Raw genomic sequence first — 16,776 nt, 5'->3', positions numbered from 1 at the left:
TTGGCAAAATATTCCCACAAATTAATATATGTAAATTTTTCAAAATGATTCATAGATATAGTAAACTAAAATTCAAATTACTTCATATAATCATTGTTCAGATCATATGCATACACTTATTACTATTGTTTAAGATGTCTACTTTTATTAATTTGCATGTCCTTTATTTTTGTTACATGTGTGTCTTGTTTCATGTACCTAATAAGTCTTGACACCTATTCTCTATATGTTAGTACTATTACTATTAAATTGTGAATATGTTCCAACAAGTCTTTGACACCTAAATTGAAAGTATATTGTAGTTAGAAGATGATTAGATATATCTGGATAAGTGAAATGGGAATCGATACACAAATTACTCTAATAATTGTGTTGCCAATTTTTTTTTATATTTTGAAATACTTCTCATTTAATTAAATAACCAAAAAATGTGATTGAACTATTTTCATTAATTGTACGTTTTTCCCTGATGAGTGATGAGAGGCTTTTTACTCATTGGAGAATGATGACAATAATATGAGAGTGAGAATGAATCATATGGTGGATTCCGTGGATTATATTTGGATATATATAAACTTAATTAGTTCCCAACATATATACATGTTATGTTATTTTAATTTTCAACATTTACCAATCATGATATACATTTACCAAACATACATGATGTTATGTTATTTTAATTTTCAACATTTACCAAACATACATACCCAATAATTTTCAATTTTATTATACATGGTGTGACTGGTATTCTTCATATATACTGATATGTTATAATGCTCCAACCAAATAATGAGGTTTGGTGATAGTAAAAATTTGCATATACATATATACAGAGAGTAATAATGGAGCTGTGATAGAAATGATTGTTTTCCCCATTTTAATAAAAGCGAAAATTTTCAATATTACTACCAAACATACAAACTTAGTAATTTTCAATTTTCAATTCTACATTTATCACACATACAAACCCAATAATTTTTAATTTCAAATTAAAAGCTCATGTGACCTTCTTGAACAATTTGTTGATAAATAGTACTCCTTCTTCGACTCTCCCCTCACTCTCATTCTAACTCTAAACTCTGCACTCACCCTCTCTCTCACACACACTCTCCGACGCTGCCGCCGGCCACCTGCAGGTACAATCCGCCGCCGGCCCTCCCTAAATTTCGATTTTAATATTTTTTTTTTCAATTTAGTGTTTAGAGAAACTTGTTAGAAGCCCCAAAAAAATGAAATCAAAGTCATTTGTTTTTAATTAACACAAGATTTTAGTGACGTGGTAAATAATCTATAGCAAATTTGTTTATAAATGAGCATTTCAATTGTACTAATCTATTTTTTTTTTCTTTTGTATGTGAAGAATCATGGGTAAACACATGATGATCACTTGCTTCATGATACTGTTGTGTACACTTGAAGCATCTGCGTAGAGAAAGTCAACTACACTATGCTATACTCGGCCGTTCCAAAAGGGGCAGGTAATTAATTATACTTATATATTTTGTAAATATTGGAGTACTAATTATCATGATAATTACTCATTAATTAAATTATTATTTAGTTTGTTTGGACGGAACTCCACCAGCATATGCCTACAGTAAGGGATTTGGAGATGGATCTACAAACTGGGTAGTACTCTTGGAGGTATTTAAATCTTTCTTTAATTAGTAATTTTATATTATGTTTAAATTAATTATAATATTATGTGTTGATTTAAAATTATCATAGATCCTCCCTGTTGTTGTCCAAATTTGATGAGTTTGATGGAGTTTAATTTTGTGCATGTTTCCTCAAATTAATTTCTTGTTCCCTTGTTCATGTTCTTTTCTTTTTTTAAATTTTCATAATTTCAATAGGTTTCACTAGTTTGGAATTCCCACAAGTTTTCACAAGTCATAATTTTCACAAGTTTTCACCAGTTTTGCTATGTGCTCTTCTCCACACCTCACTTTTTTCACAACACAAACACTAAGGTTACCTTAGTCTGTCATTAATTAAATACATTAATTATTGGTAATTAATTAATAAATTATTAATTTTTCCTAACAAATCATCAAGGGGCAGTTTGCAAAAGGTACTGCAAAAGGAACATTTTCTCACTTATCAAACACATCTATTCAGCTATTCTCAAATATTGTCAAACAAGCCCATATACATTTTCTCACTTACCAAACCCACAAAAAAAGGCTTTTCTAAGAGACTTAAAAACAATTCTCAAATAAATTCTTGCTGTTATTTTCTGGGCCATTGTGTCTATTTCTGGATGTCTATTTTCTGGAAACATTGGTTGTTAATTGATGCAGTATAATTTATCTCAACTTAAATATTACTCATATAGTATATAAACAATATAATTATGGAGAAAATGAGAATCTTATAGGTGCTGTTTTGTTTTTTAAAATAGGTGTATTACGGTATATTATTAATTTGTTTCAAAAAAAATATTTTGAGCATGTGTATAATGTAATTTATTCAAATTAAAAAAAAAATTGGTTTTATCATGTAAGGGTGGAAGATGGTGTGATTTAGAGGAAGAGACCTGTCAAAATAGGTCAAAAACCTACTATGGCAGCACTGACCATGAATTTCCTATTGACGGGATACTATTCAAAGGAATACTTGACTCAAATAGTCAAGCTAATCCCGGTAAGTTTACAAAATTAATTATTTTAATTATTAATTTAACCCCAAGTTAACTATGTCTTTTGCTTTTTGTTGTTTTTAGATTTCTACGATTGGCATAAAGTTTTTGTTCACTATTGTGATGGCTCGTTGTTTTTGTCGGACGTCGACCAAGTTGATCCTGTAAGACATATAAATATATATATTTGTATTTTTATCTCAATTTTATTAAAACTATGTCATTTACATCAAAATAATTAATTTATATATTCAATTAAAATTGGTTCAGACTAACAGCCTCACATTCCGAGGTGGGAGGATCTATAATGCTATAATGGAGGAGCTGCTTAACAAAGGAATGGGGATTGCTCACAATGTACATATCTGCGCCTTAAATCTATTACTATCAATTTATGTATATTTATTAACATATATTCATTATTTTGATTATTTGTAGGCTATCTTGACGGGTTTCTCAGCAGGTGGATTGAGCACAATCCTACATTGTGATAGATTCCGAGCCCTCTTTTCGAATACTACAAGAGTCAAGTGTGTATCGGATAGTGGTTTTTTTATACGCGGGTAAATTCAAATTTAAACTAATTTCTGATATACATACGCAATACAAATAGATTACATGTTAAGTCACCTACTTAATTTCCTAACAGGGAAGGTGAATTGGCAAACCAATCAGAAAGGCATTTTGCTGGAGCGATTGCTGCAAATGTATTATTCTAATTCTTACTATTTAATTAATAATTAAGTTTTCAAATAGTACACTAAATTAATTTGTAGTACTGTTTTTTGGCACAGGAACTTAGAGCATTATTGCCTAGATCATGCACATCTAAGAGGGACCCCAATTTGGTGAGATGATTATATTTTGTTTAAAACATTTTCCTTTATACTACACAATACAACAACGATGATAATCACATTTTAATGAAATTAATTTTTAGTGTCTCTTTGCCGAGTATTTGGTTGAAGATGTTGCCACTCCACTCTTTATAGCTGAATCAGCTTTTGATTCGTTCCAGGTATGAAACTACATGAATTTAGTATTATTTACTGTGTACTGCAAAATCGATACATCTGTATGCATCATATTGTTGTAAGAAGTTGTTGCTATTATTTCTATTATTATCATACCCTGCTTGCCATTTAGCTTAAGCATACATTTTCATTCACAAAAAAATTACTCGAAGAAACAAAAATAATAATACTATATGTCTTCTTATCCATCAAATATAAATAATATCCTCTGCTATTATTCATCTATTTCTATTCTAACATATTGCAGATTGGATACAACTTCATACTAACTATTCCTGGTCTGGATCCAATTCAATGGCGAAATTGCTCACGTTTCTTGGAGGAGTGCAATGCTACACAAATAGAAATAATAAAAGGTAGTTTTAAGTAATTTGTTTTTCCATTTTTAAAATTGTGAAATCAAATGTTAATTTCTCACCATTGGCATTCATATTTTCAGATTTTGGACCTATTTTCAAGAAGACATTAATGAAACTCGATAACTCTTCAAGTAGGGGGGTATTCTTGGATTCGTGCTATCTTCATACGCATATCTTCCAAAGCTATAACTGGATAAAATACCCGGTGCTTGACAATAAAGTAAGAATATTACTTGATCAATTTTCTTCTATATTAGTAGTACTAATATTTGGTGTGACATACTATGTGATGCAGAGTGTAGGAAAAGCTATTGGTGATTGGTTTTATGATCGAAGTGCATTCCAAGAGATAGATGCTCTTAATTTATGTCCACAATCATGTTATCCTAAATAATGGGCCGGTCTAATTTTTTGATTATGTTAAGTATGCGTATCCGATAGAGACGGCAGTTGTAATGTATATCAATATCTCTTACATATTTTTAGTCTCCTTACTAGTAGATCTTAGTAGATCTTCCGTAACATCTCTAACCTAAAACATAAATTTTGCATAGCAATATATATTTTCTTTTTGTGTTGTTATTGCGTATTGTATTCTCTATGCCTCTTCAAATATATTCTTCCGATATTATAAAAGACGTTATGTGGAGTTGGCATAATATATCATGGTTAGTATTCAAATTATTTTTATTTATATATGAACGAAACATAAAAATAGATATATATTTAGTTAGTAATTAAATTAGTTTCGTTATCTAATATGAATATATATAGTGGTGTACATGCATGAAAATATAAATAGAATATTTGTGCATTGAATGAAAGGGAGCAACAAGTGAATTAAAAACGAACCCATGTTTATTGCATTGATAAAAGTCCATGTCACGAATGAAAATTTATGTACGCATCTCTGGACTTACTATTTATCTTACATAATTGAAACATGAAATTAGAAGAAAGAATGTAAAATACAAAGGAAAAGTTCTTTGGGCCTCTTTCTCCCGAGCCCATGTCGCACCCCCACCGCGGCCCGTATCCGATCAGCCCGTCGGGCCCACATTCTGGGACAGCTGAGTGGCAGCCAAGTTGTTTCTTCCTCCTACAAGATAAAACAAGTGTTAATTGTGGGAAATTAAGGAACTACTATTAGAAGAAAAAGAAACAACCCTTCTTTGACAATAGGAGACCAAAAATTCAGCAAAGAGGGCAAGTCAAATTCTGAAATCCTTCACACCATATGGCAGCACCTGAAATGTTTATGTACCGGTCACTAGGTGGCCATATGAGAACAAGATGAAGTAAACAGCCAAGTATCTAGTACTACAAATAACATAAATGCATAGATACCACCAAATTCTGTTAAAGTTACTGCAAGAATCAAAGAAAAGGGAGATTTGCTGCAGGAAAATAACAAAGAAATACAATAAAGGCTACACGAGTACACATTTGTGCCTATAAAATCCCCTCCACACCACCTTTGAACACTCTCCTACACTTTGAAACTTTTTCCAGCAACATAGCAAGGTTGAGAGTGAGTGAGCTAGGAGAAGAGTCTGTGCAGAGTCTTACAGACAACTCCCACACCCATAGGTAACAATTACTTTTTCCTTCCCACAAGTATTTTCATGCTCAACTCAAGCTCACAACTTTGAGAACTTTCGAAATCAGATTTTAAGCCACTGTCTTTTGCAAGAGGAAATCGTAGGCCTGGAAAACTTGTTCCTGCGGTTAGATGACTATCGTCGTAGGCCTAGAGCTGACGGCTGACGGCGGAGCTATGTGGTGGCCGAGAAATCGACCAAATCCCGGTCAGTTAAAGTGAACGCCTAGGTGTTGCCTTGAGGTCCCGGCGGCGGGGTCTCGATTGAGTGTCGAAACGAGGACGGTGGTGGCGGCGTGGCTGGAGATCGAACAAGAGCGATGGAGCAGTAGAGAGAGAGTGTGGCGTGAGGGACCAGATTGGGGATTTGTTTTGTGAATTGGGAAATTGAAAGTGAAGAGATGACATGCACTCCGGATCCTACAACTTTTTCTACAACATCCCCTAATCCACCCCTCACAAATATAAAATATGATGGTGGGCCAGTGGGCCTATTAATTATGTTTGTGAGGGGTGGAGTAGAGGATGTTGTAGGAAAAGTCGTAGGTGATCCGGACCGGATGAAATGGGAGAGATGAGATCGATGGAGGTGAAGAGTATTGGTAATGCCCTTCTTTTAATTTAGTACTTGGGCCAACTATGAAATAGTCTTGGGCCGGAGTTAGATTGAATTTTGGGCTGCTTTATTGCTGATTAAATCACGGGCCCTCCTATGTTGCTCAATCGAATAATTTATGGGAAATGACGAGTAGATCTCGGGTGAATATTTTTATGCTTGAATAATTTATATAGGAGGTAACGCTCTTTCGTTAAACGAATAATTGGTAGACCTCCACATCAAACTAAATCGTATGATTTATTTAATGCTCAAGGACTTCTTATGAATTAAGGAAAAAGGAATAAAATGATCATGCACTTAGGGTGCATTCACGTTTGAGTTCATTTGGCTTCTTAAGCCTAATTAAGTATTATTTCCAAGTATGTTAGTCATGTCATGTTTTGTTTTATGATTATCTAAGAAGTTAGGTAGCCCAAAGTAGCATGTCTTCATACGTGCTATTTTGTCTTGGACTCTTCCGCTGCAATCTAGAGTTATGTTCTACAAAGTTATGAACTTAGTCTTGATACGCTGAATTCATTTTGACTATGTACCCATATGCCTTTAAGACTATTGCTTTAAGTGATTTCACCCTTTTTATGTTGTCCCTTGATCATTGAGAATTGTTTAGTCGCGAAATAGCTACGCTCACTAGCACTAGGGAGTTGTGGTCGTGACAGAGTGGTACCAGAGCACCGTTCTTTCGCTCTGGACCCAAGAACCTTCTTTCAAGCCTTAGTCTAGAATGATAGTACTAGGCTAGAATATAACTAAAATGGAAAGTTTAAAGGGACCCAACACCTCAACTCGTCACGTTCAACCACAGCAAAGGAGGTAAATACCTATGTTTCTTGAAGTTTCTAAGGAAAAATATTCTTAGTCATGCAAAAGCTGTGCCACCTTTTTGAGGAAAATGTATCTTTCACGAAACTTTATGAGTTGCATTTTGACACTAAGTGTAATGTGTTAGGCATGATCAAATATGTGATCTTTGAACATATTGTGACGATGTTAATGACTTGTATTCGGGACTATGTATGCGAACATAGAGCGCCTAAGAAAGTATGTTAGGCTGCAACACGTTTGAACAAGTAGTTGTAAGTGGACAACTGTAACATCACTTTCCCAAGTAATAGGAAAAACGGAGATTTTTGTTCAAGCTCGAACTTAGATTAATGATTACAATTCCCTATCGTTTTCCATGAACGATAAGAACACTTAGAATACGAAAATAAGTGGCATACGATTTGGAAATTGAGACATGGAAATATGCTAGGTGGTGTATCCCTGCAACAATGATAGATCGTACCTACGATCCAATGAAAATTTCTAATCTCTCATTTTAAGTTACCAGTGGCGACGCGTCATAGGAACGCCTCCTTTTTACACATCGAGCACACACGAGAGCTATGAGATTTCGCAAGAAAGATCGTTATGAACTTCCAAGAAAACAATGAAGATTTGACCTTCAACTATAAATTCTAGTTGTAGCAATGCGATAAATCCCAATTTAGAACTTTGGATTCCCTAGAACAATCTTATAATGTTCCAACTCTCGAAAGATGAACAAGGGAATGTCACCTCCGAGGTTAATATAAGACGATTTTAATCAACAGTACTTACTTGGATTCTGAACCTCCTTAACAGTGCCCCTTGTTTATTTTAGACTTTGGATTGACTGACATTTTTTGCAAGTAATACATTCACTATTTCATTTTTCCACGGAAGTAGTGACTCACTTTCAGTTTCCGAAATTGGATTGCTCATATATTCTCAAGCACCTTGATTGATTGTCGTCTTTTATGACCCACCATTTATAAACTCCAAAATAATCTCGACGTTCAGGCATTTATCTTCAGAGGATGGCATATTATATTAGAACCTTTGTTCACCTCTTTATGTTGCAACCATGTTTGTGGCGATATCTTTCTTACATGAGTGAAATTCTTTTAGCTCAGTTCCATCACATATATTGTTTTTAGCTCGTAAATTTCTTTCAGCAACACTAAGTTAAGGCTAGTGTATTGCATTTTCCTTGACGGATTGGATCTATTTGATCGTTTTAAAAAGTTTCTTTAACCTTGGTTGCCTCTAACCAAACCTGCGAATCCATTGATTTGTTTCCATGATCTCATAGTATGATGTCGCTGAACCATGACCAATATTGATTCGTGGCAATTGCGTATATTTCTAAACCCTCCCATGGTTGATCATCTCAGGCCTTGACATGTTGAAATCGTCATTCTTAATGTTCAGATCTTTTCAATTTGAGCATACAGTTGAACTATCCTATACAACTTCACCCTATTTTCATGATCTATCTTATGTTCTTTCAAGCTTTCATCAGAAGTGAGTTCACAATTCAATGGGTTTATCTAAAACCATTTGAACCACGTAGTTCTCTGAATGGACATGATAAGTTCAATTGAACTTAGTGGTTGCCTTCAAATAAATTGTCGCAACTCGATGATAAAAATCCATAAGAATCGAACTAGAGATGTTATTCTTGTCCCCTTGGCTACTCTAGAGCCCTTCCAAATTAAAGAAATTTTTAATCATGCTTCTTCTATGTAGTATCAGATCCTATCCAAGTTAAGACTGATCGATTAATCGTCGAGTTCTTAACACAAGACTCTCATGAAAGGCATAAACTTAATTTCGTATAGATACACATGACAGGCATACAGCCAGAAACGATGCACCAACTAGAAGCGTCGGTATGACCAACAACATGAAAATTTGGACAGTTCACACTTGTGTGCCACTTGTAGCGAGCTACTAAAGGAATGGAACGTTACGATATATACTCAGATGATAGGGCACAGAGAGAGAAAATGTAAATGAGTCTTATGTACGAATACGATATGGATATGTGAGTGATGCAATGGACATATTTTTATATAGCATTAGAATTATATGCATCATTGGATTAAAGATGATAGGTGACAGTCTTGCCATGGGTCTGATATCAATGATAATGAAAATAGACCTACGAGTCATATACAATGATAATGGACCTACGAGTCAAAGAAAATATGCAAAGAGGGACCTTCATGGAAAGGTCAAATCAAAGAAGGGACTTCGTGGAAAGGTCAATATGCAAAGAGGGGCCTTCGTGGAAAGGTCAAATAATTAAAAGGGACCTTCGGGTCGTATATAATGGAAATCCCAGGCAGATACCAGGCTTGATTTGTCACAGAATAATCAATTGAATAGAGAGACATATGCATATGGATAGGGATGTCAATGTAGCCCGTAACCCGTGGGCCGGTCCGAATAGCCCGCCAAATTTACAGGGTTAGGGCTGAAAATTTCTAGCCCGATAAAATTACAGCCCGATTAGCCCGCACCCGATTAACCCGCAACCCGTTAGGGCCAGGCCCGAAAACCCGATGGGCTGGCCCGGAAACCCGATAAGATTTCTATCGTTCTATTTGTTTGACTCTAATTCGACAATGCATTGGTTATTTTATAATATAGATTACTAAAAAAATAATTTTATTAACATAATAATAGATATATAAATTAGAAACTTCAAATTCATTAAAAAAATATACTTTTAAATTTCTAAAACATGCTTTAAAATTTCTTGATTTTATGTTTTATTTTATATAAATCTCAAATATTAGTATTTGGTCATGTTTATGTTTGAGTTTAAGCATATATCTCAAATTTATCATAATTAAATATTTTACATTTTAAAAATATAACTAATTTTCACTATTATTTATTGGATTGAGCGCATGTTAATTTTATCGTTAGCAACCCGATTAACTGGGCTAGTCCGAAACCCGAGCTTTTAGGGTTAGGGTTGAACTTTTATAACCCGAAAAAATCACAGCCCGATTAGCCCGCACCCGATTGACCCGCAACCCGAATAGGGTTGGCCCGAAACCCAATGGGCTGGCCCGATTGACATCCCTACTTATGGATATGAAATTGTTTATGATATTTGATGTCATTTATATGTGCGATGGATGATGGATTTTGTAATTATAGCATTTTGGATGGTGAAATGATTAATATGTGATTTCTTTACTTTAATTTGTATTTGTTTATTATAAACATATACGTCAGAGGGGTTAGGGTGTGACACCTTCCGTCCGCCATTAAAAGTCTCATTTTATATATTTTTAGTCTCGTAGCGGCACGGGTTTGAACAATTGTTAAGAAAAGTGGGTGGGAAAAGGTTAGTGGAATATGAGCATATCTCGTATATTGACGGACTTTAATTAGTTTGATTTTTTACTTGTAAAATTGTATGTGTATGATTATTATCATAACTTATTGAAACTTTCCTAGATTGTGTTAATTGTAACGACTCTAATCGTTATGTCTTCTTGAGTGCAAACTTAAATGCATATTTAATTTTTAACATTTATTTAGTAACATATAAAAGTTTATGTATCAACATTAATTTAGTAACAGATCCCATCTAAACTAGTATATATGTTCATATAAAGATTAATAAAAATTATAGTTGAACCATTGTGAAAAGGAAAGATTTGTAATGAAGTTCAAATCCATGATCAAGATAGTGACGGTCCTTGTAATATGTGCAACAATTGTATACGAATCGAACTCATATACTCCGCCAGGACCCGATTGCTACAAAAACTTGCCGCAGAATTGTGTCGATATAGTTCGTGAGGCGATATGTGCAGGACCAAACGGTCCATACGAAGAAATAATACATAGATGTAGCGGTCCAATTACTGCTATACTTGATATTCAATGTTTCATCGACGTATTGGCCATCGATGTTGGAAAATCTTGCAACTTGAGCCGCGATGAATCAGTAGATATGGCAGGTGAAATTTGGAGATATATCTATGACGGACCTGGAGCTACGTGAATGCACCAACCAACTTTTATTAATACTAAATAAGGTGTAACAAAAAATAAGTATAATAGTTCTATTGTAAAATGGTGCGACTCAATGAAATATATTCTGAAATATGGTTGGGTATTACCAAATTAATAAAGGGACACTAATACTTAATTTACTTTATTATTTGATGGATACTTAAATTTCTGGTTCTTTAGATCTAGTGTTAATTATCATGAATTCATTTTTCATAATAAAAATTATTGTATCTGTAAATATAATATGGACAGTCTAGCTTCCATTCTGAAATTATCTTATTGATTGATCTTGTCTCCATTCCGATGTGTACTTATCAATGGCCTATCTTCCATCAGAACTTCTATTAATAAATTCTAAAAACAACGAAAGTGAGTGTTGAAGCTTATTTTTGATAAGTATCTTATGGTTAATGCATTTGATAAGTATTTCGTATGGGTAAGTTTTGAATTATCATATATTTTGAGATATTTTTGATGTGATGGCAATGGCCCTGCAAGCATCACATAAATGATGTTTGGAACATATAAACTTCATCAGGATGCCTCTTTAATTTTTGAGGAAATGGACCAATCATGTAAAGTAACTGTGAGCATAAGTGATGGCTCGAATCAAGGGCTAGTTTTAGCTGCGTGCAACACTGTGTTTCACCAACCGTCAGATCGAGTTTAAAATTAATGATAGATCTAATCTCAACCGTTGGATATAGCCGTTGGACTTTTATGTTTAAATAGCGGTTCAGAGTTTGTTGAAGATTTTTTTCATTCTTATTTTGTACACTCTCTCTCGATTCAATTAAGCTCGGAATAATGCTAATTTACGTTTTCGTAATACCCAATTTTTCGAGCAATTCGTTCTTTCATCCACCGCATCACTTCATTTCTTACAATTATGGGGACCCAATCATAAGTATGTAAAGTTATTACATAGTTATGATGATTTGTTGATGATTGTTTAAGTATTTCTTTCTTTCTTTCAGGTTAGACTTATTTATAATTGATAGACCAAAAATAATACTACTAATTTTGATAATTTTGATTCATAAATTCATGGAAAGTATTTATTGAAAAAATTAGGAATGAATATTTACAAAATTAGCTAAAAAGTATAATATAAATTAAGATCAATTAATATATTATAAAAAGAAAAAGAACTTATAGAATGAAATGTCTAATTAAAGAAAAAGGAAAAGAACCAACGGGTTGTACGGTAGCACGGAGTTGTGGTGACCTTTAGGTCACGGGTTCAAACTAGTCTAACCACTGGGAGACTTTCTACCCTTTTCTAATTGTGATTTCTCGTGCTTGTAATCTACAGTACTAGTATAATGACGGAATATACTTAATTTGATTTTTGTCTTGATTATGTTATGAAGAGTTAAAGAGAAACTTATATTTTGTGTTAATTGTAATGACTCAAATCAGTATGTCTTTATTACAAACTAAAATGCATTATATAGAATTTTTCAACATTAATTTAGTACTTCGTAACAGATAAAAGTTTATGTTTCAATATTAGTTTAGTAACAGATCCATACAAAGCAGTGTGTTTATATAAAGACTAATAAAAAAATTATAGTTGAACAAAATTTGTCAAAACGAAAGATTGATAATGAAGTCTAATCCATGATTAAGATGATATTCCTTGTAATATTCCTTGTAATATGTGCAACAATCTTAGGAGAATCATATACTCTGCTAGGACCAGATTGCTATAAAAACTTGCCGAAGTATTGTTTTGATGAGGTTCGTGAAGCCATATGTGCAGGACCAAATGCTCTTATAAGATATAATTGACTATACAAATATTTATTTAAAGTCCAATATTTTAATGCGAGGCTTTGATATATACTAACTTAATTCATCCTAAAAAAAGACAAGTTTTACCATTCTGAGTTGTCCCCAAAAATTATACCAAAGTTTAAATATGGAATGTTTTTAACCGATTACACACTACTAATAATGTGGATCACTTATCCAATACCACTATTTGCCACAACCTTTTCTCTCTCCCACTCATACTTTTTCTCATTTCAATCTTATTTACTAATTGTACATTAAAATATGTGTCATTTATAAATTTATCTGTTTTTTGATGACGCAATATAATACTTCGTCACTTTATGAGGTGAATATGAAATAGAGGTTGAATGAAATATAACTTTATTTCAAATATCTCATCGATGTTTTTATAATATTTGGGTAACTTTATACTCCCTTTGTCTCATAATAGATGTCTCACTTTCCCTTATAGTTTGTCATATAAAAGATGTCACATTTTCTTTGTTGGAAAAAGTTCATTAATAAAAATATACTGAGTACTATTTTTCTCTCTCCACCTAACACACAAAACAACATCGCCCAAATTCTCGAGTCAATTCTCAAGTGTGCTCTCTATTATGAGACGGAGAAGTACTTCTCTTAGAAATTTTATTTTGACCCCAAACAACCATTCGATACAACATATAGGCGTTCGGCGAAATAGAAATGTATTTCCAATAATGTATTTAATTTATTATTTTCAACTTTCAAGTAATGAATATTTTTGGTAGAGATTCAGCGATTTCGTGATTGTTGTAGTATTATTTTATTTCATCTTTGTTCAGAACAAATTTAGTTCTGACTTCTGCATAAGCATGGAACTAATCATATACACTTAACTGCAATGATTAAATTATTATTTAGTTTGTTTGGATGGAACTCCACCTGCATATGCCTACAGTGAGGGATTTGGAGATGGATCTACAAACTGGCTAGTACTCTTGGAGGTATTTATATCTTTCTTTAATTAGTAATTTTACATTATATTTTAATTAATTATGAAGTTTATGATATCTTGTGTTGATTTGAAATTCCCATAGTTCCTCCCTGTTGTTGTCCAAATTTGACGTGTCTGATGGAGATTTTGTGCATGTGTCCTCAAATTAATTTCTTGTTCCTTTGTTCATGTTCATATGATGATACATTTATCTTTTTTTTTTCCCATGTTCTTTCTTGTTTTACTTTTTCATAATTTCAAAGAGTTTTTACGAGTTCGGAAATCTTGTGTTCTTGACCAGTTTAGTTTGCTATGGGCTCTTCTCCACACCTCACTTTTTTCACAACACAAACACTAAGTTGCCTTAGTCTGTCATTAATTAAGTAAATAAATTATTGGTAATTAATTAATAAGTTATTAATTTTTCCTAACCAATACTCAAGGGGCAGTTTGCAAAAGGTACTGCAAAAGGAACATTTTCTCACTTATCAAACACATCTATTCAGCTATTCTCAAATATTTTATGGGCCGTTGTGTCAAACAAGCCCATATACATTTCTCACTTAAATATAACTCATATAGTATATAAACAATATAATTATGGAGAAATTTGGTGTATTACGGCATATTAATAATTTGTTTCAAAAAAACATTTTGAGCATGTGTATAATGTAATTTATTCAAATTAAAAAGAAATTTGGTTTTATCATGTAAAGGCGGTAAATGGTGTGATTTAGAGGAAGAGCCCTGTCAAAATAGGTCAAAAACCTACTCTCTCCGTCCCGCTTAAGATGACACGTTTTCTTTTTTAGTTTGTCCCAACTAAGATGACACATCTCCTTTTTTGGTAACTTTCTCTCTCCAATTAATACACTCAACCACCTTTTCTTACTCCTATTAAAATATCCATCTTTCTTTATCTACTTTAATACTTACATCCACATTCTATCTCCTATTAAACACTTTAACCAATAACTCCTAAAATCTCGTGCCGGCTAAGCAATGTGTCATCTTAACCGGGACGGAAGGAGTATTATGGAAGCACTGACATTGATTTTCCTATTAACGGGCTACCATTCAAAGGAATCCTTGACTCAGATAGTCTATCTAATCCCGGTAAGTTTATAAAATTAATTATTTTAATTATTAATTTAACCCCAAGTTAACTATGTTTTTTGCTTTTTGTTATTTTTAGTTCTACGATTGGCATAAAGTTTTTGTTCACTACTGTGATGGCTCATTGTTTTTGTCCGATGACGACCAAGTTGATCCTGTAAGACATATAAATATATATATTTGTATTTTCATCTCAATTTTATTAAAATTATATTATTTACATCAAAATAATTTATTTATATATTCAATTAAAATTGGTTCAGGCTAACAACTTTACATTCCGAGGTGGGAGGATCTATACTGCTATAATGGAGGAGCTGCTTAACAAAGGAACGGGGAATGCTCACAATGTACATATCTGCGCTTTAAATCTATTACTATCAATTTATGTATATTTATTAACATATATTCATTATTTTGATTATTTGTAGGCTATCTTGACGGGTTTCTCAGCAGGTGGATTGAGCACAATCCTACATTGTGATAGATTCCAAGCCCTGTTTCCGAATAATATCAGAGTCAAGTGTATATCGGATAGTGGTTTTTTTTATACGCGGGTAAATTCAAATTTAAACTAATTTCTGATATACATACGCAATATAAATAAATTACATGGTATGTCACCTAATTAAATTCCTAACAGGGAAGGTGAATTGGCAAACCAATTAGAAAGCCATTTTGCTGGAGTGATTGCTGCAAATGTATTATTCTAATTCTTACTATTTAATTAGTAATTAAATTAGTAATTAAGTTTTCATACAGTACAACAAATTATTTTGTACTGTTTTTTGGCACAGGAACTTAGATCATTATTGCCTAGATCATGCACATCTAAGAGGGACCCAAATTTGGTGAGATGATTATATTTTGTTTACAACATTTTCCTTTATACTACGACAACAATGATGATCACATTTTAATGAAATTAATTTTTAGTGTCTTTTTGCCGAGTATTTGGTTGAAGATGTTGCCACTCCACTCTTTATAGCTGAATCAGCTTTTGATACGTTCCAAGTATGAAACTACATGAATTTAGTATTGTTTACCGTGTACTACAAAGTCGATACATCTCTATGCATCATATTGTTGTAAGAAGTTGTTATTATTTCTATTATTATCATTCTTGATATACTCTGCTTGTCATTTAGCTTAAGCATACATTTTTTCATTCAAAAAAAAATTACTCCAAGAAACAAAACTAATAATACTATATGTCTTCTTATCCATCAAATATAAATAATTTCCTCTGCTATTATTCATCTATATCTATTCTAACATATTGCAGATTGGATACAACTTCATATTAACTGTTCCTGGTCTGGATCCAAAACAATGGGAAAATTGCTCACGTTCCTTGGAGCTGTGCAATGCTACACAAATAGGAATAATAAAAGGTAGTTTTAAGTAATTTGTTTTTCCATTTTAAAATTGTGAAATCAAATGTTAATTTCTCACCATTGGCATTCATATTTTCAGAGTTTGGACCTATTTTCAAGAAGACATTAATGAAACTCAATAACTCTTCGAGTAGAGGGGTATTTTTGGATTCGTGCTATCTTCATACACGTATCGTGCAAAGCTATAACTGGATATCCTTCCCAGTACTTAACAATAAAGTAAGAATGTTACCTTATTTATACTAGTGTGATCGATTTTCTTATATACTAGTACTAATATTTGGTCTGACATGCAATGTGATGCAGAGTGTAGGAAAAGCTATTGGTGATTGATTTTATGATCGAAGTATATTTCAAGAGATATATGCTCTTAATATATACCCACAATATTGTTATCCCCGTTCATAAAA

The 16,776-nt window shown here is 32.8% G+C and overlaps 2 protein-coding genes across 3 annotated transcripts; both read left to right on the top strand.

The window, feature by feature from the left end:
* Positions 1-1,054: 1,054 nt before the first annotated feature.
* On the top strand, positions 1,055-4,616 carry LOC125210537 (pectin acetylesterase 8-like). 2 transcript variants are annotated; one of them, XM_048110102.1, is made up of 13 exons: positions 1,055-1,136; positions 1,361-1,478; positions 1,562-1,644; positions 2,508-2,646; positions 2,726-2,805; positions 2,912-2,998; positions 3,080-3,204; positions 3,291-3,348; positions 3,436-3,489; positions 3,582-3,659; positions 3,923-4,031; positions 4,115-4,254; positions 4,330-4,616. In XM_048110102.1, the coding sequence occupies exons 2-13, from the start codon at positions 1,448-1,450 to the stop codon at positions 4,426-4,428; spliced, it is 1,083 nt and encodes a 360-aa protein (XP_047966059.1). In that variant the 5' UTR covers positions 1,055-1,136; positions 1,361-1,447; the 3' UTR covers positions 4,429-4,616. The 2 variants fall into 2 exon arrangements, with proteins under 2 accessions (XP_047966059.1, XP_088921860.1); XM_089065734.1 differs by having other exon boundaries at positions 3,418-3,489.
* A 6,126-nt stretch (positions 4,617-10,742) lies between these two features.
* On the top strand, positions 10,743-15,996 carry LOC125199472 (pectin acetylesterase 7-like). The gene is made up of 10 exons (XM_089065256.1): positions 10,743-11,043; positions 13,781-13,861; positions 14,567-14,620; positions 14,883-14,969; positions 15,047-15,126; positions 15,233-15,319; positions 15,401-15,522; positions 15,613-15,670; positions 15,767-15,820; positions 15,906-15,996. Exons 1-10 carry the CDS (start codon positions 10,743-10,745, stop codon positions 15,987-15,989), a joined length of 1,008 nt encoding a protein of 335 aa, XP_088921382.1. The 3' UTR covers positions 15,990-15,996.
* Positions 15,997-16,776: the final 780 nt, after the last annotated feature.

This window comes from Salvia hispanica, chromosome 2 (genome assembly GCF_029641045.1).
Source record: "Salvia hispanica isolate PSC_SH4W2 chromosome 2, Shi_PSC_v1, whole genome shotgun sequence".
NCBI classification, from domain to species: domain Eukaryota; kingdom Viridiplantae; phylum Streptophyta; class Magnoliopsida; order Lamiales; family Lamiaceae; genus Salvia; species Salvia hispanica.
Note: the sequence above shows the minus strand (reverse complement) of the source record. Positions and strands in the feature narration are given on the sequence as shown.